This window comes from Eublepharis macularius, chromosome 2 (assembly GCF_028583425.1).
Source record: "Eublepharis macularius isolate TG4126 chromosome 2, MPM_Emac_v1.0, whole genome shotgun sequence".
Classification (NCBI taxonomy): Eukaryota; Metazoa; Chordata; class Lepidosauria; order Squamata; family Eublepharidae; genus Eublepharis; species Eublepharis macularius.
Genome location: NC_072791.1, coordinates 64,547,758 through 64,570,654, shown reverse-complemented (window position 1 = coordinate 64,570,654; position 22,897 = coordinate 64,547,758). Strand labels below are relative to the sequence as shown.

At 49.5% G+C, this 22,897-nt stretch overlaps 1 protein-coding gene across 4 annotated transcripts in view; it reads left to right on the top strand.

Moving 5' to 3' along the window:
- PLCB2 (phospholipase C beta 2) overlaps window positions 1–22,897 on the top strand; it is a 93,415-nt gene that overhangs the window by 61,835 nt on the left and 8,683 nt on the right. The window contains exons 21-28 of one of the 4 annotated variants that reach the window (XM_054972226.1): window positions 444–543; window positions 2,211–2,315; window positions 8,630–8,715; window positions 16,423–16,525; window positions 16,946–17,002; window positions 18,409–18,622; window positions 21,604–21,772; window positions 22,387–22,463. In XM_054972226.1, the coding sequence (XP_054828201.1) occupies window positions 444–543; window positions 2,211–2,315; window positions 8,630–8,715; window positions 16,423–16,525; window positions 16,946–17,002; window positions 18,409–18,622; window positions 21,604–21,772; window positions 22,387–22,463 (911 nt within the window). Of the gene's footprint in view, window positions 1–443; window positions 544–2,210; window positions 2,316–8,629; window positions 8,716–16,422; window positions 16,526–16,900; window positions 17,003–18,408; window positions 18,623–21,597; window positions 21,773–22,386; window positions 22,464–22,897 lie in introns of all 4 variants that reach the window. The other 3 variants (XM_054972225.1, XM_054972224.1, XM_054972223.1) reach the window with 3 other exon arrangements.

Here is a 22,897-nt window from a genome sequence, read left to right as displayed (position 1 = left end):
TTTATGCCTTTTATGCTTAGGGGAAGGGCACACACAAAGCAGCGTAAATAAGTGTTATGCTTTTAAAACAAAAAATGGTATGCTGCTCTGGGGAGCTGATTGTTCCCTCCCTCACCTTACCTCCCCTCACACAATTACTTCAGGCACCTTTCTCTTTGATCTGGGTCACTGCTATTACTGAATGGCGTAAGACTGGGAGAAAAGTATATGAGCTAATGAAATCTAGAGAAGTGAGGTCGGAAATCAGGAGTGTCACCTCACTCATGTGCCTCAACACCCATCTCCATGCATAGGGCTGTCCAGGCAGAACAGTAAACACCAACCTTGGTTGCTCCTCTCATGTCTAGTGTGGCCCAGAATGCAGCTGCTCAGCTTGGCACAGCCTTGTGGGGATTTAAGAGAAGCCTCCTGAACTTTTCCTATTTTCTTTTTTTCCTCCCCAGATTATGATGCCAGAGTTGGCGTCTCTCAGAATTGTGGTTTTGGAGGAAGGCGGAAAGTTCATTGGTCAGCGCATCATTCCCATCACTGCTGTATGTTCAGGTAAGAGTTGGGCTTGGACTGATTTTCTTCAAGTGTGGAAAAGTACATTTGATTGTCATGGCCTGAACAGTTTGGGGTAATAGCCATTCACTGTGTAATTCAATTTGTTCTCTACTAATATTACATACTGCGACCAAAGGCCACAAATTTTCAGTCAATTGTCCATACTTCTAAAAACCCTTCTCTTAGTATTAAACCAGATGGTTGTTAACTTTATCAAATATCATTTCTATATACCTCAAGTGATCTCCTTTTAAAACTGAAAATTTAACAATTTGTGTATGACATCTTTCAGTCGTTGTATATGACAGCTCTTTCCTATGCCTCAGCTCACTATATTATACTATACATTTCTTGCAAGATGGAGAAGGAAAGTTTTTTTAAAGAAAATTTATATGCTGCATCACCAAACACCTGCTCAACTAAAACAAAACCATAAAAATACAGTCATTAAAAACAAAACCAAGCCATTAAAAACAAGCTGAAACAATTAAAGCAAGCTATTAAAAACAAGGCATAAAGATAGCATAAAACAAACAATGAGCAGCACAAAAATGATATTGATAAAATGGTCCTCAGGCCAGAAGCAAATCATAAAACAGCTAAAAGATAAAGCCTTGTAGTTAAAAGCCTTTGTAAAAAGGAATATTTTAATCTGATCCCTAAAGAAAAGTAAGGTAGGTGCTGAGCGAACTTTGAGGTGACACCACTGAAAAAGGCCCTGTTACTAGACACCATTTCTACAACTTCCTATTTGCTATCCTTACTGGCATGCAAAAACTGCAATTTGAGGTCACTGCCTCATATCATGCCTTGGCAGAACTGTGATTGCCATCTCCATGTTCTTAAAATAGTTCTTTACAAACTATTCCCTCTGACAAAGGCCGTCATCACACGGGCCCTTATTTCGTCAGTTTTGCACTAGAAATTGTTTCTTCTGTTATCGTTATTAGAACGGATTCTCCCATCTTTTGACGACTGCTTGTGCTTCCAGTCAGTCACATTAAAAGGGAAAAGTGCAATTCGATGGTCAATCAAAGTGCCTCTGGAAACGGGGCCCTAAAAATCCCGCCCCCTTTTTAATTATTTTTTTCGCATATTTGCGCTATATCACTCTTCTGTGATACCAATGTTGTGCTGGGCCAACCCAAAAGCCAACTGTGATAGGTAGCAGAGGTTTCCCACCCATGGCAGAATAGTGCTATAGCGCTATAAAGCTGACATTAAAAAAAAAAATACTTTGAGGCTTAATTGCGGGTCGTGCTGGGGCTTGTGGGAGTGTAGGGCAGGAGAATCAGTATTAGGTGAGACAAATGATCGGGAAGAGTGAGCATTTTGGTGCTGCAAAGCGTTCATAGTCAATCCAGGGCATTCACATGGAAGTGGATAAAGACAACATAAAGAGTCACAAAGCGTGAATTGGGGAGAATGGCGAAATCGCAAGAGAACCAGAATAAGGTGAGCATTCAGCGGGAGATGGCGCTAGTTTGGCGCTAAATTTATGGCCGTGTGACAACGGCCAAAGTGAGCTTTGACTCACAAAAACTTATACCATGAAAAGTTGCCTTTCAATGTACATTGGACTTGAATTTCGTTCCTTACTGGTATTCTGTTTGTCACTTGTTTGTAGTGTATTTCCCTGCTGAGACGTGTGCTCTCTGTTTTAGGCTATCACCACATTTGCCTTCGTAGTGAGGCCAACATGCCACTTAATCTGCCTTCTCTCTTCGTTTATGTGGAGATGAAAGACTATGTTCCTGACTCATGGGCAGGTATTGCTCTTGAAATTCCTTGAAATGAAATCTCTATTCCTCTATTGCAGCTTTGAAACATGGACATCACTTTGTTACTGTTGGATGTTTTCTGCTGGATGCAGTTGACATGTATGGAGGGAGTCTTTAATTTACAAGGACAGTGTTGTTTAGTGGTTAGAAACTTGAACTTGTGATACCTGGGCTCAAGTCCTAACTTAGAGAGCCTAACTTCACATTATATTTTTCCTTTGGATGTAGCTGGTTAGGTCATGCATATACTCTGAGAATTTCATTTATGTGATGGCCTGATTCAGACTGAGACTGTGGCAAGCAGAGAGAGGAGGCTTAGACCCCAACCCCCCAATACCATTTTTGTGACCTGAATTGGCTCCAGGGAGTCTGTATATGCTCTTTGGAGACTGCATGTATACTGATACAGCTATGCAGTTTCTTCCCCAGTGGGGGAAATACAGACACACACACACCCCGCCGAGCCATTTCAGGTTGGAAAACTTGTGTGGGGTGGGGAGGTCTAAATCCTGAGTGCTCCCCAAATATGTGTGAATGTGTGACCCCTAGGTAGATTCCTGATAAAAATGTAATGTGCAGTTAGGCCCTCATGCTGTGATTCTCACCGGATGACCACGGGCCAATTATTCTCAGAGAGCCAGTTCAGTATAGTGGTTAAGAGTGCAGGACTCTAATCTGGAGAGCCGGGTTTGATTCCCCACTCCTCCACTTGAAGCCAGCTGGGTGACCTTGGGTCAGTCACAGCTCTCTGGAGCTCTCTCAGCCCCACCCACCCCACAGGGTGTTTTGTTGTGGGGATAATAATGGCATACTTTGTAAACTGCTCTGAGTGGGCATTAAGTTGTCATGAAGGGTGGTATATAAATCGAATGTTACTATTATTATTAACCCACCTCATTGGGTTTTGTGAGGAAAAATGGGATTACCCCACCTATTTTTGCTTGTAAGAAGATTGGGATAGGATCTGAGTAAGAGAAAGAAAGAATGTTGCTGTTTTATATGCATTTCTTAAGGCAGGTTATAACCCATAGAATTCTAAGTGAAACATTCATGATGTGGAGAAAGTATTTGACACAGGGAGGTGAAGTTTCCTCAGGCAAATATGGCATTGTGGAATCATCAAGAGTAGATAAGAGAGAAGAAAGTAGTGCATTAAGGGTAAAAATGGATGTAGATTAGAAGATACAATCACCTCAAACTCTGTGAGGGATTTGGTTAGAAGCAGCCATAGAGGTACCCAAATTGGTTTGAGGCTGAGGTGCTGGTGGAAGGAATGTAATCCTTTCCCTTCAAGTTACTTTCCTGCCCTCCTCCCCACCCCCTGCCCTACAAGAGCTACTAATTTCCCTACAGAGTTGAAAATGTACAGATACCCACACACAGCTGCTTCTAACTTTAACAAACTGTCCAAAAGGAAATCTGATCATAGACCGCTCTGTATCTTGCTTGGTTAGTTCTAATAATGTTAATGTAATTATTAATATTTTTGAAAATACCCGATTACCAACAATAAATAGAAGCAATATTTTACGTACTATTTATGTATTAAAACATTTATACTCTACCTTTCTTCATGGCTTAGAGCAACAAAACCTCAAATTCAGTGATAGAACAATAAAACTCCAAATTCCTACCAACCTGATAAATAATATTTATACTAATAATATTGTGACTCAGATCCAGATTACTGTATGTGCAGCAGCCGTGGCTGTGCACTTTTCTTTTTCAGAAATGGAATCAAACAGAGACAATAGAGGGAAAGGGGAGCTGAAGTCAACCCTCTGTTTGTTGTCAGTCTTCGGTGCATGCACACATTGGGACTGTGCAGATACAGGCCAGTCTCAGAGAGGGAGAGATTCTCTAGCTCTAAAACTATAGGGAGTGCTCCATCCACCCAATGCGCATGCGTGGGCATTTTCCTGCCTAAACAGAGCGTTGCAGAGTGTAGCCCCCCTCCCCCTTATTCATTTAGTTCTTCTTTCACCATAGTTGAGAGAGGTTCTTCTCTTTGGTCTTTCTTCTCTGCACTTCTCCACATGTTCAACTTTTCAGATAAGTCTCTAATCTTCAGTATACGGTATACATATCTCCATATAACAAGAAATAAGGAAAAGAGCTGTATATGTCTCATAAAGCACTATTTAAAAAATGCTCCGAATGTGATTCAAAGATGCTTCATACAGATGAGCATGAGCTTTGCCTTCTTTGTCTAGGGAATGCCATCATGTGTCCACTTGCTGGTATTGCCAGAGATTTACCCCAAAGGCCAGAACTTCCCACTTCAAAGGGCTGATGTGGAATATGGTCTTATCAGGCTCCAGTAGGCTGGCAGCAAAGTCATCTGTCGAGCATGAAACCAATCCCCGATCTGAGCTACCTTCCTCGGTTCCAAAGGCTCGAACACCAGATCTGACTAAACCTTGCTCTCTAGTTCCTGCTGCTCCACCTGTGGATCTCTGTCCACCTAGGATTTCAACACACAAATGATGCCCAAGTTGCAAGGTGGAATCATCAAAGCATCAGTCACTGGAACCATCCTGTTCTGAGCTCTTTACTTTGGAATTGCCAACAAAGAAGTTGAAAATGAAGACCAAACACCCCAAAAGACCTGCCTCCACTTCCTCACACCGTTCTGCATCCTTGACACCTTTGCTTATTGTTGAGGAGGAAGTTGTTATTGCTCCCTGAACACCTTCATCTCCACCACTCCAACTTTACATCAGGAGGCCGAGGAGGTGAGCCTAACAGAGGAGTTAGCTTTTATGTTTACCACGGCCACAACTGAATCGGCACCACTACCTTCAGTTCTAACCCCCTTGGTTCCAACAGTCTCCTTGATTCCAATGGCAGCCTCCTCCATTCCATTGCCAGTGTCATGACCCACGCAACTTATTCAGCCCTTGGCTCAGACATGGGCTTCATCTCTGGTTCTGACTGCTGTAGCTCCTCCTGTATCTATGTCATGGCCACATGGTTCAGCTTACCCAGCAGAGATCCCAAACTGGCAGGAATTTCTTGTCTGGTTACAGTCTGCATCTCTCCTGACCCCGGCTCTGACTCCCTTGGTTCTGACTTCGTTGGTTCCAATGGAACCATTGGTTCCATCTCAACAGTTCCAGGCTCGATTGCCAACTCTATCAAACCTTGAGGAACAGGAAGAGGTTGCCTCCCACTCCTGCATTACATCACAGCTAGTTTTGGATCCCTCTCCTGAGGAAGCTGTTGAGGAGGTCACCTCATGATCCCCCAATGATGATTTCTACCTTTTCTCTGAGCGGCTGGTGAGAGCCCTGGAGATAGATGTCTCTGCTTTGCCACCAAAAATGAAGAGCAAGGTTGTCCAGGCTTTTTATACTTATTCACCAGCATCTGTGGCCTTTCCCACAGTGGAAGACCTCCTAGATATTGTGCATGGCATCTGGGAGAAACCAGCCTCCATACCTACCATTTCTCGTAAAAACAAGAACTACTATAAGCTGAAACAACAAGCCTACACCTTTCTTTTCAATCATCCACACCCCTCATCATTTGTAACCAAAAAAGTCTAATCTAGATACCACTATGGCTCTCATTCATCCCCTATGGATGGGAAAGAATGCAAGCTAGATACAATAGGCAGAAAAGTTTATTCCTCTGCAGCCCTTAACTTTCAAATTTCAAACTTTCAGGTTATTATGGGTTCCTACAATCTGATCCTGTGGGAATGACTGTCTACCTATACCCAAGATTTACCTGAGGATAAAAGGGCTCATGAGGGTTCTGCAGGGCAAGGCCAGAAGACCTGGCCAAACAACAGATAATTGGGGGGGGGGACATACAGCTGACCGCTCTGCCAGATCCATGGCCTCAGCAATTGTTTTATGTTGGCACACATGGATACACTCCACTGCTTTACCGCAGGACAAATGAAATAAGATCAAGGATTTTCAATTTGAAGGTAATTCCCTCTCTTTCCAATGAAGAAGACTTATCAGACAGCCCGTTCTCCTGCGGTTAGAGTTCATACCCAACAACACCAACCACCTAAGTATCGCTTCCAGAGCTGTCAACCCTACAAGTAGCATTCTGCGATGTACCAATCGTACCAATCCCGAAGGACATCAGGCATTTTGACCTGATGCCTGTTACATAACAAAAGAGTTCAGGTACAAACCAACACCATCGCACTTTATTACCTGAACAAGCAAGGAGGGGTGGCATCACTGACTCTGTGTGCCGAGGCTTCAGAACTGTGGCCATAAGCCATAAAGACCAACATATTCCCACAGGCACAACAAATGACAGAGCAGACTCCCTAAGCAGATTGCTCCAGCCACACAACAAGTGGTCAGTCAATAACTACATACATCCCATATTCCAGATGTGGAGATCCCCAAATGTGGACCTTTTTGCAACTTCCTCCAACATCAAGGCCAGAACCTTCTGCTCACTGGCAGGCTCAGATCCAGATTCCCTGGGGGATGCTCTTCAAGTCCTGTGGGACAAAGTCCTCTTCTGCACCTTCCCCTCCCAGTTCCTCTACTACCCAGGGTCCTTTGCAGAATCCGCCACTTCCAAACCCACTGTATCCTCATTGCCCCTTTCCAGCCATGTCAGGATTGGTTCCCTACCCTATGGGCCATGTTCCAGGGGAGCTTCGTACACCTGCTGAACGTGCTGGACCCCTCCTCCACAGATCTTTTCCTCCCAGATCTGTCTTGCAGCAGCGTTCCTCGAAGGAAGGCAGCAGATGATGCCTGTGCTGTGGTAGACTGAGCCCTGATCATTACTGGACATGGAACCTTGGCTCATTCTACCAGAGCACAGGCATCATCTGCTGCCTTCCTTCGAGGAACGCTGCTGCAAGACATCTGTCAAGCCACCACCTGGTCCTCAGCAGTCACATTCATCTGGCATTACTCCTTGAACACAAACTTAAGAAAAGATGCAGCAGTGGGGACAGCCATCCTGCATTCGCTTTTCAGCTAGTTCTCTTACACTCTCCTGCCTTGGTGAGTAGCTTGTCATACTCTCAATGTGGGACTGCACAGAAGACCTATGATGAAAACAAGGTTGCATTTACCCCTAACTGTTATTCGTCAAGTGTCTTCTGTGCAGACACACATTCCCCTTCCTCCTGTCCTGCTTTTGTGTTTTTACATGGACCTCTGGTAGCTCAGGAGAACTGAGGGATAAGTGGGTGCTCTGCTCTGCAATGCTCCATTTAGGTGGGGAAACGCCCACACATTCACATTGGGTGGACAGAGCGCTCCCTACAGTTTTAGAACTAGAGGGTCTCTCTCCGTAGCTGCACTGCAGCTGCTCAGTCCCAATGTGTGCCTGCACTGAAGACACTAGACAAACAACAGTTACAGGTAGGTGCAACCCTGCTTATCCCTTCAACAATAAACTGCTGACCTCTAATTTTCTGAAAGGTTAATCTGCACACATCCTCAGCAGCCACTTGTGCATACACGTGTAGAATGCCTCTTATGTGGACATGTGTGAGTGGGTGCACGCACGCATGTGTTTAAACTTACCTAGAAAATTATTTGTGTGCTGTGTTAAAAATCATTCCCAAAAATATTCTGCACCCAAACAAAATGTAATTAACAATACAATCCTATGCAAAATTAGTCCAGTCTAAATCTATTGATATCGGTGAGCTTAGGCTGGAGTAGCTCTGCATAGGATTGCACTGGGAATATTGTTCTAATTTGCCTACACAGAGATTTACGTACATGCACATTTTTCTTAGTGTCAGAAACTTTGCAAGACCTAGAGCCAAGCGACAAGTGGCGAATGACACTTGCCTGGCAAGGGAGCAGACTCACGTGTACTCCTCCCTGTTCACTTGCCCTCCACTTGATCATGCAGTGAATACCCGTGAGTCTGCTCCCTTGCCAGGCAAGTGTCATTCGCCACTTGTCGCTTGGCTCTTAAGAGTTCCATTACAGAGACTGCGGTTGAGTTGAAAGCCCCAGTGCATTCATGTGATAGGCAGTGTGGTGTAGTGGCTATAAATGGACTAGTCCTTGAAGAGCCAATCCACGAAGCTTGCTGGGTGACCTTGAACCAGCCAGTCTCTTTCAGCTTAACTTACCTCAGGTTTGTTGTGAGGAATGGAGGAAGGGCAAGATAAAAAGCAATAGTCGGATTAATCCATGTTATAATGGCAAAAAACTAGGACAACTCAGCAAGTCTGGAAAATTATGTATGAGTTTGGGTATCTCAAGTTGACCAACATGCAGGTTGTAGGAGTTCTACTGTGTAATAAGTAGGAAATGGATGGTTGTATTGAGTGTCTTGGATTTTTCCCCTAGATATGACCATGGCCCTCTGCAACCCAATCAAATTTTTTAGTGCACAGGACAAAAAGTCAACCAAGACCCAAGAGGCTGATATGGAGGTGAGTCCTGCAACTGCTGCAACAAATGTTCTGGCCATTTGGTTGCTTTGTTAGCAGTTAGGGAAAAGCTGAAAGGAGTTGGTGTTGCTTCAGGAGACAGCTAGCACACACTTTAATGATCGGGGAAAGAATCCAGTCTCTTTCTTCTTCTAAAAGGAACTGATAGGCAGAAGTTGGTTGTAGAGTCAGATTTATAAGATTAATTCTACATTAAGACCCAGAGGTCTACCGGTTCACTAATGAATACAGCAGCTTTCACTTAAATCATTTATTTTATTTTCCACATCTGTTCAGTGACTTTACAATGACTTTGCACCAGTTTTCTCTACATGGAAGGTGGCTGAAGCAGTTAAAAATGCACTTTCATATGATCGTGGATTGGCAAAACCTATATTCATTAAAACTTTTCAAATAGCATATTCGCAGAGAATACGGTTCACATTTTTTTTAAACAGCTGTTTTCAGCATTACATGCTAAATTAACTTCATCCACAAATGTACACATGGGCTTTCCCAATAGATCAAAAACTGCCTTCTGGGATAATTTCAGATCAAGAAGCGCGGGCGCCCGACTTACCGGGAGCCTGGTTTGCTGCCGGGAGGCGCGGGGGCAGGGCAGGCGCGGCGGCCGGTATGCTGGCTGACTCGGTCTCAGCCGGGCAGCCAGCATCCAATCGGATTTGAATTCCGGCCGGCCAATCGGCCGGCCGGGGGGCGGGGCCGGGCCAGCCGGCGGACCTCGGGGAGGCAGTCTTCCCTCTGGTCCGCTGGCTGGGTATTTATTTAGGGCCCGGCCCGGCCTCAGATCACTCGGCTCGGGCGGCGAAGGAGAGAAGAGCTGCGGAGAGAGAAGGAGCGGCGAGCGGCGACGAGAAGACGCAGAGAGGAGGCAAGCGGCGTTGGACTGGCAGCACGGAGGCTGAGGCCGGGGAGGTTTAGCTGAGCCTCCCCCGTTCACGCCCAGCTCCACTGCCTCCCGGCTTTGGGCCCCCCTTTGGCTCTCTGCTTCTCCGCTCGTCGGGCGACCACGTGGACCGGGCTCCCTGCCCCTCCTGTTAGCTCAGGGCAGGTGGGAGCGCCGCGGTGGGGGACCCAGGGCAGAGCTGAGCCCAGGCCCCTCCGCGGTGAAGACATCCAGGGAGGACCGCGTGGTGCAACCCAGGCAGCCGTTCCACAGCCTCTGGTTGCTCCCGGCCCCTCGGTTAGCCAGGGCAGGGGAGCAGCGGCACCACCCCGCCCCAACGGAAGCCACCACCGGCCAGGGCATGGCTCCAATCAGGCGGGCTGGCGGGGCAGGGAAGAAGGCGCAGGGGGGTGGCAAGGCAGCACCAGCATCCCCCGGGGGGCCCAACAAGGGGGCTGCCGGCAGCAGGAGCAAGAAGGGCCCCATAGGTGGAAAGCCCAAGCAGCCTGCCGGGGGTCAGGGGAAAAAGCCTCAAGTCGGGAGGCGCCAGCAACAGCCATCCCCGAAGGGCTCCGCACCCTCCAGGGAGCGCCCTCACACCACGGTTTCCAGGAAGGCCAAGGGGCATGCGAAGGGGGCCCGCGTCCGGCTTCCCCCCCCCAAATAAGGGCTCAGTGCAAGGAGGGGGGGCTGCTGAGGATAGCACAGCCACCTCCCTCCAGAGTATCAGCCGCACCTTGGAGCTACTCTCTGCCAGGGTGGAGAGCCTGGGGAACTCCAGGCCTGGGGGAGTCGCACCTCCCCCAGGGCCTGTCGAGGTCCCCTCTAGCGGGCGCAGCAAGAGAAGGAGAAGCAGCCCTGCCAGAGGGCGCCGAGGGGAAAGGTCATCGAGCTCCAGTTCCAGGAGCTCCAGCCGCAGGCGGCCCCCCTCCACTAAAAGAAGGAAGGCCCCCAGGAAGACAAGCCGAAGCCGCCGGCACCAGGAGGATTCAGACAGCGAGGGATCCACAGGTGAGTCCTCCTCAGAAGATGAGTGTGGCGGGGCGGGCTACTGGGAAGCGGGGGCCGCCATCCCTGGCCTCCCAGGCTGGGCCTCGCGGCGCAGAGGGGCAGCTGGCGTTGGGGACTCCCGGGAGGTTTGGGGAACAGAGGACAGCGAAACACGCCCCCTCTCCTCTAGGTCCTTCACGGACGATGAGGATCCCCCGGGGATTCATTTATCGCGCAAGGCCCGGGAGAGAATCCTGAACGGGTTCTACGTAGACGTTTTCTCCCTCCTCAGGCCGGAGGCAGAGGATGGGAGGTGCCCCCCGTCCAACAAACGGGATAAAAAGACGCCAAAAAAGGAGACAGCTGAACGGACCTTTAGTAACTGGATGGAAGGGTTCACTGTCTACATGGGGGTGGTGCAGATAGCGTATCCGCAACGAGGGTGGCACTTGTCCAACCATTTGGCAACGTCCTGCGGGCCCGGGCCCTGGCCGGGGAGGCGGCAGCTATGGACTACGATGAGGCCTTCCGGAAGAGGGCTTCCCAGAACCCCAGGGCCAGGTGGGACCTCATCAGCCAGAAGCTCTGGCTCTGGCTGGTGGGCCCCCATATGAGAGGGCGGGCGGAGCCTGCCCGGGGGGGGCGCTGGTTCAGCCGGCGGGACAGACCTCGCAGCCTGTGCTGGGAATTCAATCAGGGCAAGTGCCAGCGGTCCAAGTGCCGTTACGAGCACTGTTGCGAGTCGTGTGGTGCCCCGCACTCCCGCCAGGTATGCCCGCGAGGATCCCAGGCCACGGCTCCCTTTCGGGGGGGCCGGTCCTCCAATAGCGGTGCCCATAGGGATGGGGGGTCGAGTTCCACCGCCGGTCACCAGCCCAACAGCGGCAGCAAGTAGCCCTGGCTGCGCTGAGTTAGGGTTGGCTCACACACCTATCCGCCTGCAGGCCCTCCGCCCCCTCCTGGAACAATACCCTAACAGGCTGGCGGCTGCCTTCCTGATGGGAGGCTTCTCCAAAGGCTTCCGAATTCCTTTCACGGGCCTCCGTGTGGCCACTTCCTCGGGCAACCTTAAGTCTGCAAAGGAGTTGCCCGAGGTGGTCGCTGCCAAAATTGCCAAGGAGGTGGGGGCTGGCCGGGTGTCTGGCCCCTTCTCTTCCCCCCCGTTACCTAACCTCAGGGTTTCTCCTCTGGGGGTCGTCCCCAAGAAGGCCCCTGGAGAGTTCAGACTCATACACCACCTGTCATACCCGCGTGGTTCTTCAGTCAATGATTGCATCCCCCAGGAGCTGTGCTCAGTTAGATATGCCTCCTTTGACCAGGCGGTCCGCCTCGTCCAGTCCTGCGGGCGGGGGGCCCTCTTGGCCAAGTGTGATGTTCAATCCGCCTTCAGGCTACTTCCGGTTCACCCTCAGGACTTTTGCCTCCTGGGTTTCAAGTTCAGGGATCAATGGTACGTGGACAGGGCCATGCCCATGGGGTGCTCCGTTGCCTGTGCCGCCTTTGAGGAATTCAGCACCTTCCTGGAGTGGGCCGCCAAGGATCGCATGGGTTCCCCCCATATTACTCATTACCTCGATGATTTCCTGATTATGGCGCCCCCTGGTGGTCACACTTGTGCCATTCGGTTTAGGATCTTCCAGGACTTGGCTGAGGAGCTGGGGGTCCCACTTGCGCCGGAAAAGACGGAGGGCCCCACCTCCCGTCTCACTTACCTGGGGATTGAACTCGACTCCGAGGCAGGCCTTTCTCGCCTCCCCCAGGACAAGTTAGCTCGGCTGCGGGCCATCATTGAGTCCACTCTCCCTCGGGAGAAGTGCACCTTAAGGGACCTCCAGTCCATCATTGGGCATCTCAACTTTGCCTGCCGAGTGGTTTCCCCGGGCCAGGCCTTCTGCGCTCGCCTGGCCAGGGCGTGCAGGGGGGCATTGGCACCACACCATCACATTCGGCTCACTAAGGGGATGAAGGAGGATCTCAGGGTCTGGGGGGAGTTCCTCTCCAATTACAATGGGGTTTCGCTGTGGCAATGTGCCCTCTCTCCAGGCTCCGACTTGCAGGTGCAGTCGGATGCAGCGGGCAGCCTGGGGTTTGGGGTCTTCTTCAAAGGGAGGTGGTGCGCTCAGCGATGGCCCTCATCCTGGGCCAGCTCCGGGATCCTCAGGGACCTCACCTTCCTGGAGCTGTTTCCCATCTTGGTCGCCGTTACAATCTGGCGGGAGGAGTTCAGGGATAAACGGGTCCTCTTCTGGTGCGACAACCAGGCGTCAGTCCGGGTGATTAACAAGCAGTCCTCTCGCTCTGAGCGGGTCATGCGGCTCATCCGGCATTTTGTGCTATGCTGTCTTTCCGCTAACATCTCATTTTCAGCCCGGCACGTAGCAGGTTTGGATAACAGCATGGCAGATGCGCTGTCTCGCTTCCAGATGGAGAAGTTCTTCTCGCTGGCCCCTCAAGCGGCACGCACTCTCGACCCATTCCCGGTGAACCTGTGGCGGATTGGCGAGACACAGTTGACACAGGGAATTCTCAGCTCAGTGGCTCCCTCTACTCTGCGGGCTTATGCCAAGGCAGTGGCGCGCTTCCTCACCTTCATCGGAAGGGAAGGAGACCGGGACCCCTGGCCGCCATCCAAGACCACGGTACTGCGTTACCTGGCCCACCTGTGAGGATCTGGCTTCGCTCCAGGAACCATGCGGCGCGAGTTGTCGGGAATCTCTTTCGTCTGCAAGGCAGAAGGATTCCCCGATCCATGTGACGGTTTCCAGGCTCGCAGGGCCATAGAGGGGTGGGGCAGGGTCTCCCCGCGGGCACCTGACCAGCGCAGGCCCATCACCCTGCCCATCCTGCGGGTGATCTTGCAGGCACTCGCAGACATCTGCTGGTCTTCGTACGAGGAGCGGCTTGTACACATGGCCTTCACCCTGGCCTTTTTCAGGGCCTTCAGGGTCAGCGAACTGGTGGCGGGGTCCCGCCAGGATACCTCTGGCAGGGCCCTGGGAGCAGGGGACGTGGTTCTTTCCAGGCGCAGGGTCACCATCCTGGTCCGGCAATCCAAAACCGACCAACGGGGCCGGGGGGTCTCTGTCAGCCTGCGGGCCTCTCGGGAGCAGGCTATCTGTCCAGTCAGGGCCGTCCAGTCTTACCTAGCAGTCCGGCCTCCCCTCCCCGGCCCCTTCCTGGTGCACAGGGGAGGCGCCCCGTTTACACGCTACCAGTTCGCGGCCCTGCTGCGGGCATGCCTACAGGCAGCTGGGTTCCCGCCAGCGAGCTTCGCATCCCATTCCTTCCGCATTGGCGCAGCCACAGTGGCGGCAGGCCTCGGGCTCCCCGCGTCTACCATCCAGCGGCTCGGCCGCTGGCAGTCCCGGGCCTTCCGCACTTACATCCGCCCTGCCCGGGCTCTGGCTCATTGAGTCTGTTTATGCTTCACGTTTCAGGGTGCCGGAGGATTGTTTGGATTTGTGGCCACAGTATCGTGCATTGGGCCGGAAAGTACGCAGCGTCCTCAGGATGGGGAAGACACCTCGGGTTGGATGATCGCATCGAGATTCGCTGGATAGGCTCCCGGGGCATGCGGTGGGAGGCGCTGGTTCCCACCTTGTTGCGGCAGGCCCGCCGGGAGAGCCCACCCGACGCCTTGATTATCCAGCTGGGAGAAAACGACCTGGGCAGGCGGGAGGCTCCGGAGCTGAAACGGGCGATGTGCAGTGACCTGGACTATCTAAGGGGGCTGTTCCCTCGGACTTTCTTCCTGTGGTCGGACTTGCTCCAGAGGCGCTGCTGGCGTTTTGCGCGCCACCCTGAGAAGGTGGACGGAATCCGGCAAAGGGTGGCCCGCGCCATGGGACATTACATCTCTGCTGCTGGGGGCCTGCTCATCCAGCACTCAGACATATTATTCCGCATGGAGGCATTGTTCCGCCCAGATGGGGTGCACCTGTCCAGCTGGGGGCATGACATTTGGCTGCAGGACCTCAGGGATGGTCTGCTGGAGTGGTTGCGGCGGTAGGAGCTTTGGCGGGAGCCCCCCCCCCGGGGGGGCTCTGGTGGCGGTTGGTCATTGGATCGGATCTCTTTTGGGGGAATCAGGGCCTCCGCCCTGGTTCCTGTAAGGGGATTCCCATAAGGAATCTTGGGGGTGAGTCACGGAGGTGCATGCCCAGCTCGGGGGCTGCCAGGCGGACTCACCACCAGGCGACAGGGGAATCATGCAGGGGTGTACACCCAGATGATCTCCCCCTTAATGCCGCTCCTTGGGTGCCCCCCCTCAGCTGGGGCCTGAGGGGGGAGGGTTCATCAGCTGGCAGGCGGGCCAGCCGATGCTTGGGGATCCGATCCACATGACTGCCTTCGCTCCTTACCTGCTGTTCGCAATAAAGTTGTGGCCTATTTTCACCCAGCCAGTGTGTGGTCTCAGTTTGTCGTCAGCGCTTGCCATCCCCCGCGCCATCAGCCTAGGCTGCAAGCGCGGGCGCCCGACTTACCGGGAGCCTGGTTTGCTGCCGGGAGGCGCGGGGGCAGGGCAGGCGCGGCGGCCGGTATGCTGGCTGACTCGGTCTCAGCCGGGCAGCCCAGCATCCAATCGGATTTGAATTCCGGCCGGCCAATCGGCCGGCCGGGGGGCGGGGCCGGGCCAGCCGGCGGACCTCGGGGAGGCAGTCTTCCCTCTGGTCCACTGGCTGGGTATTTATTTAGGGCCCGGCCCGGCCTCAGATCACTCGGCTCGGGCGGCGAATCCCACCCACCGCTCCCTTTCTTTCATTGCTTGTATGGTTTCTTCTTTGTCACAACTTTTGGCGGTTGGTCATTGGATCGGATCTCTTTTGGGGGAATCAGGGCCTCCGCCCTGGTTCCTGTAAGGGGATTCCCATAAGGAATCTTGGGGGTGAGTCACGGAGGTGCATGCCCAGCTCGGGGGCTGCCAGGCGGACTCACCACCAGGCGACAGGGGAATCATGCAGGGGTGTACACCCAGATGATCTCCCCCTTAATGCCGCTCCTTGGGTGCCCCCCCTCAGCTGGGGCCTGAGGGGGGAGGGTTCATCAGCTGGCAGGCGGGCCAGCCGATGCTTGGGGATCCGATCCACATGACTGCCTTCGCTCCTTACCTGCTGTTCGCAATAAAGTTGTGGCCTATTTTCACCCAGCCAGTGTGTGGTCTCAGTTTGTCGTCAGCGCTTGCCATCCCCCGCGCCATCAGCCTAGGCTGCAAATGATGTGAGTGAGTGGGGCTGAAGCCCCTTCTCCATGTGTGCCAAAGTCATGATCTGACTCAAGCAGCATGCATGCAGGTATTAAGAAGAGCCCATAAGAGTCAGATCTGATGGTTACACAGGGTGGGGGCCCCCAGACCCAATCTGTGTACTCCACAATATGTAAAGAGGCCCTTGAATTATTCACACAAAATGGCAACCGTGCATATACAGAGGGCCATGGGCAGTGTGTTTTCCACTTTTGCACAGTTAGAGTGCCAAAACTGAATGAAAAAAAGGCTTCTCACCTGTTCTGTTTACCTGTCCAATTACATACACCAGGCTATCTTCTCATTCTGTAGTAGGGGCTATAGCAACTAATGTGTATTTTTGGATGAAACTATCCAAAACAAAAAATGAAACATTAATGTGATACAGAGATGATCGGAAAAAAATTAAAGATGCGCCTCATGGCCTCAAAGCATCTTTGGCTCTTGCTTCTGCTTCCCATGGTTTCAGTGCTGCAGCCACTGAAGGTGCTGAAGCACAATCAAAGAGCCAAACCAGGCAATTGCTTCCAGGATTCTGATTGCACTGACATGCTCTTGATCTTTCTTTTAGAAGCCCGGCTTACAAAAAGGCCTTTCTACTACTCAGCTCAATACCAATGGACTACCCAATGCCTCTGGCACCATAAGTATCCCTCCTTCAAATGGATCTGCAGGTAATTCTGCGAGTACAGGCTTAAAGGCATGTGGGGATATAAGCCTTGTTCAGAATGAGTATGGCTTTGAAATGGGAAGCAGGATAGGGAAGGGTTGTGGCGCAGTGGCAGAGCATCTGCTTGGCATGCTGAAAGTCCAAAGTTTGATCCCTGGCATCTCCAGGTTAAGGGATCAGGTAGCAGGTGGTTGGAGGAGGCTTTAGCTGAGACCCTCTGGAGCTGCTGCCAGTCTAGTGCCCCAGACAGTCTGCTGCCAGACAATATTGATCTTTAAGGACCAATGGTCTGATTTACCAAAGACAGCTTCATGTGTTCAATTGTGACTAATTACCAATCTGCCCATTTCAAATATCAATTGTTATGATCTTTCATTAGGCAAAATAGATACAGTAGCATCATGTCAGTTGTTTTTCCTCCAAGGAACTTCAGCAAGAGGAAAAGAAGAAACCACAAAGGAACCTGCAAAAAACCCTACAGGTAATTCTAATACTGTTCATGCTCAAGATCAGATATGATGTTAAGTGCTTTTTTCACATCTAGAGAAGACACTAGGAAAAGAACACAACCTTCTAAGCTTTCTTTTTCAAAGAGAAAAAAAGTTCATGAAACTATAGGGGTGGGGTTTTTTTTTACCTCTGGAGAAGCCATACTAATGTGCACCACTTTTCTGTCTGCCTATTTATTTTAAAGGGTAAAGAAATGCTCCATTTTTGTTGTTGTTTTGTGGGGAGGCAAGGGTGGGAAAACCTGGCTAAATGTGTGCCCAACTCAAGAGTGATAAACCAAAGATTTATAAAATGGTGGGGAGATTTGCCGTGAAAAAAGAGCCCTTTTCAGTAGTTATGTTTTACCATGTTTATGAGGAGAATGTGCTTACATGCGACCCTCCCAATACATGGAATTATCCTTTTGTCTGAATGGGAAAACAAGTGTATTTTCAGCCACGGTAAAAACAACCACCACCACCTCTTATGCATGATAAATTGTAACAACCAAAATAGGTTTTCATTACAGTGTATCCACCTTTTTTAAAAGGTATGGTTAAATTAATGATCTCATACTGAAGATACTGCCTTTTAAATGTTCACATTGTAAAAAAACATTAAGAGGTTCTACAATGGTATAGTGAGAAATTTGTGCTGCTCATCAATAAATAGTGGGGTTGATCTTTTAACACCATTTTTATAGTCTGCTTTTAGCCTGAAACTGTAAAGCTCATTTTAAGCTGCTCCATCCCACCTGAGTTTTTTAATGCTAGATCTTAATTAACAACTTCTATGGTGTTTTATGTTTTTATCGTGCTTTATTTTGTAAGCCTTCTTGAGCAGGTTCCCTGAAGAGGCAACAGAATTTTTTTAAACAAGTAAATAAATAATGTGCAGGTTTCAAAAAACTTTCTATGTGAATGGTAAACATTCCTATGTGCACAGACTGGGGTGGGGGGAGCATTAATTCCCTCCACAGCTGCTTCACATTGCATGATGTTCTGGAGGATCCCCCAACCCTTAAGATGGACTTTTTGAAAGGATACAAAGAGATCAGGGTGAAAAGAGATAGTAAATGCCCTAGTACATCCAACAAAAAATTATACATGGCATTTTGGATCCCAGCCACTCACAAATAGCATCCCACAAGCATGCACGACATTTGCACAACTACATTCCCTGCAACCACTTACAGCAGCGATTAATGTATTCTTTGGTGGCAAGAACTGCATTTTCTTAAGCATAAATGTTATGGGTTGAATGTTGAGATCTGTTCAACAAGTGGGCAACCCTGAGGGAAGATGAGCAGATGTGTCCCTCAAATGGATAACAAAAATAAGAAGCTCTTTAGTGGCTTTTAACTGAACGGGAGAGTTTCTTTCACGTGCCATGTTCTAGTGCCCCAGACAGCTAGCATCGAGGAGCTGCAGCAGATGAAGATGTTTGGAAAACTGTTGAAGAAGCAAGAGAAAGAGCTGAAGGAGCTGGAGCGGAAGGCAAGCAAGCGAAGGGAAGATCTGCTTCAAAAATACACCTTCCTTTTCACTGAACTGGCTGTCCAGGCTGGCAAGAAGAAAACACTGTGCCCAACAAAATCTCAGAAAAAGAAAAGGTAAAAAGTCACAACACAGAGAGAAAAGGCTGTTGAGATTACTGGCATTCAAGCCTTGACTTTTCATATTAATTGATGAGCTACTGAAATGCATGTCAAGATGGGAGTCAGGCATGCATGTGTGCTTTGATCTTGCCTTCCCTCCTCCTCCAGCTAACCAAGCCTGGCCAAAAAATGGAGGGAGAAGGGAATCACAGGAGCAGCGGGGAGTGTGTGGGCGGGGTATTGGTAGACATACTTCTCAAATTTGGAAAGGCCCTGAAGATGCACATTGGAATGGCCCAGGATCCTCCAACCGTGTTCCTGATCATGCTCTTTCCCCGACTTCTGGCATGTGGCCCTTCATCCAAACTGCAGTTGCCATCGCTGCTGAATGTTGAGGACTTGGAGTACTGGACCTGCTCCATCCATCCACAACCCACATAACAGACTGAAAGGAGGGAGGTGAGAGAGAAGTTGAGTTGTTCCCCCACCACCAAAAATTTACACTCTCATATACACACCATAATTACATTCTCTTGATTGAAACCTGAAATTATGATCTCTTTCAACGCTTACAGCATTTTTAAATTGCAATGATATCTGAATTCTAAAAACAGGTATTCCAAAAGGCCTGAATGGTAACCTACCTGGGAACATGTTTTGGAAAGCCCTGCAGCTGCTTCCCAGTCACAAAAGGAACAGACATTATAGTCCTTTCTGCAAGGCACGCTTTGTCACCTATGTGCTATGCCAGGCTGCGTTGAGGCAAAGAATCACACCAGACACTAGTTTGGGTTAGAAATGGCCTCAACTTTATTGGTTACAGCTGGATGGAGCATTGGTCTGGCATCTGGGCATGGATCCCCATTGGCATCGTAGGCCTGGCTGCCAACCGATGCATCACCTGCCAGCCTCCCGCTGGCACCTCAGCACACATTGTTCCGTCGCCGGCTCTGCCTGGCGACTTTTGCTTCCAGATCCGTCGGGGTGAGCAGTCCCGAAGTCCCACTCACCCTGTTGGGATCAGGCCCAATGCCTCAAAACTCGCCAACCCATAAAGTTGTGACAGTGTCCCCAAAATGGTTGTTTATCAGCAGAGGGTGGGAGGGTGAGAAGCTGCTCCTGCAGATGCTCCGGTATAATGGCGCTGACTATGCGGCTGGGTCAGCGCAGGATGGATGCTCCTCCTACTTCCTCTGGTCCTGCCTCTACTCCGCCTTGCACCCGGCGCCAACCCAGCTTGCCAGTAAGTCGTCAGCTTCTTTTTAAGCTGGCACTTCTGAGTATTCATACTGATCAGTGCTGAATCAGCTTGGGCATTCTGTACTGCAGGATGCTGAAGTGATTTGGTGTCTGTTTTTTTTATTCCAGAGTTGTTGAAATGTGTGTTTGGAGCCACCCTTTGGAAAGGGGGGGGGGTTGCAGCTGACGTCACTTTTAAAAAAAATTTCAGCTCATGCATTGTTGGAATCCAGTGTGTCCACCAACCCCCTCCCTCTCCTTGTATTTGCTGATTGGACAGTCCTGTGCCTACCAATCCCCCCCCCCAAGAATTCTGGAGAGGTAGTTGGCAGTGGAGTTCTGGGGTGAAACCTACAAAGTGCTTTCCATGCTTGTTCCACTGGCAGAATCTTCTATCAGCCATTACAGTTCTTTGTGATTGCTCTGGTGTGGTTTGACTTGTCTGCTTGGCACAAAATGGCACCTCTACGGCAGAGCAAAATGCTGCCCAAACAAACCAGTGTTCTCGTTGGCTTCCTCACATCATGGGACCATGTTCTGGGATGGAGAGGGCAGATTCTTGAGATCAAGTCCCCCCCTCCCTCATTTCCAAATCACCATCATCTTGAGCCCTGGTGGTAAAGAAAGGAAATAAAAAGTAAACCCAAGAAATGATAATTGGAGAAAATAGTTGGTTGTTAGGCTTCTCTTAATGCCAAAGAGTTGGTCAGATGAAAAAAAATGTAATTTGCGGGCACCATTTATAAGGTTATGAATTTGCAGTATTTATTTCACAATACAGGCTTATGAGAAATGATGTTGCAGCATTACAGCCCTTCCCTCATTTTTAAAAAAAATAAAGAGGGAGAGGGTGGAGAGCTGGGGAGGAAGTAGTTTCCACTGGGTGGCCAACCAATCAGCAACCCAGGCATATAAGACACATCAATGGTGACTTAACAGCAGGGTTTTTTTAAAAGCCACTATATGTGCACAGGAAAAAATCAGGAAAAGCTGGGCGACGTTCAATTCTGCATCTCATGTCTCCTTTTCTTGTGCAGAAATCTGGAGAATGAGAGCAGAATGAAATCTGAATTGCCATAAACTGTGTGGAAAACATCTATGTGGTTTACACTTCTCTTATACAGAGATTAGAGGAGAAATGTTGCAAGTCTTGGGATTGCATTACTTACTTTTGCGTTAAATTTATGTTATTGTGTTAGAGAGTCTGGATTGGAATCTGGGGGTCCCAGATTTAAACTGGGAAACCTAGATTGAATCAACCTCTTGCTCGCTCTTGCAGCCTGACTTATCTCACAAGGTTATTGTGCAGATAAAATGGAGGAGGGGAGAATGATATGCTGGCTAGAGCTACTTGGAGTGTGTTAAGCACAGAGCGTTGGAATTGGCTGATTGATTCCCAATGGTATACACTTTGCCACCCAAGGATGCAATGAAACAGCAGGTCCAAGTCCAATGCACTGAAAAAATGTGTCGTGTGTTTTGTAGTTGTTTATTCACCATGTTTAGAAATCTCCAGGAATCTTGAGGAGATGCAGGGGAAGAAATTAAAGGGAAACTCAGCCTGCAAATTCTCAGCTTACACCATGTGCTTTCTATATATGCAGAGTATTAAGGGAGCCAGGCAAAGGCAGAAGGTGGATGGTGGCTTCATCATTCACTGGTTTGCTTATGGTGCATGTAGGGAATAACAAAGAGACACGGATGCCTTGCAAAATGGCTGTACAGTGAGAGTTATTTCTCCATTTCTAAAGTTGCAGGAGCTTAACCTTAGATGAGATGACTGCAGGAAGGAACACTGCAGAGAGGGCCGAGAGCCCTGGCCACAGAGTCTTGGCGCTGAAGGAAAAGCTGGAGGAAGAGCTGCTGCAGCTGGGAGAAGAACACTATGACGGGATTCGGAAGAAGAAGGAGCAGCATGCTGCAGAGGTAGAGATCGGTATCTGTTCACTGTGCACACACCCTGCCCTCTGGCATGCCAGACCACTACCTGCTCACTCACTTCTTCATTGCAGACCCATTGCAGTGGAATGAGCTCTCTCTGGAGATCCATGGCACTTCCTGCTCATTGGCCTTTAGAATGGCAGCCTATGTTTCATAGGGAATTTCTGTGACATCCTTCAGCATATATACAGGCAGCTTTTTACGTGTAGTTTTATCCACCATGGATTCCTAGGAGGAAAGCGGTCTGTAAAAGTTCATTCCTGGAGTGACCCTTAGGCTCAAAGGTCTTGCCTGAACCCTGTTTATATTGTAGCTGGGTACTGGCTTAGATGAAGAGACTGAGAGTCACTTTACACATCAGAATAAGCAGGAAAAAGCAGATCCACGTGTGATCCATGCTTCCAGTATAACGCTCAATGGTGGAACTTGCACATCTGCCCGGGGCGGGGTGAAGAGCCTCCTTGGAAGCCTCGTTGGGGCTAAAGGGAACATTACAGACATCAACATTTTTAATAGGAAGCAAAATGAAGTTCTAATACTGTAGTCTTACTTTAAATTAAATCCTAATACTATATTCTTTCTTTAATCTTTTAAAATAGCAAATTGCTAAAATGATAGAACTTGCAAAAGAAAAGCAAGCATGTGAGCTGAAGGCACTGAAGGATTCTTCTGAAAGGTAGATATACAACTAATAACCATGATTTGGGCTTTTCATCTGCTAGCTTTACAAGGATTGATTTTTGCATTGTTTAATATTTTCCCCTTCAGCATTTGTGTTGAAAATTCCTGTTCAACTATCTCACTTTTTAAATTCCTTATTAAATGGTATAATTGCATATACTTATGTTGTTGTGCTCTTCTCCACTTCCTCATTCTGTGATTGATCCATTCTGAAGCTACAGTTGTTCCATATGCACAGATATACACCGAGGAGAAGAGGGCGTCCTACTGCATGAGGAGCAAGCAATAAACTGAATTAGCTTTCATGTATTCTGCCTGATGCATGGACCCACTGCATAAAGAAAATCAAAGAATACTGTAGATGCATTGCATATCTTTGCAATGCATGCACAAGACAGGGCAAGGTGCTTTTGACATGCAAGCATACCT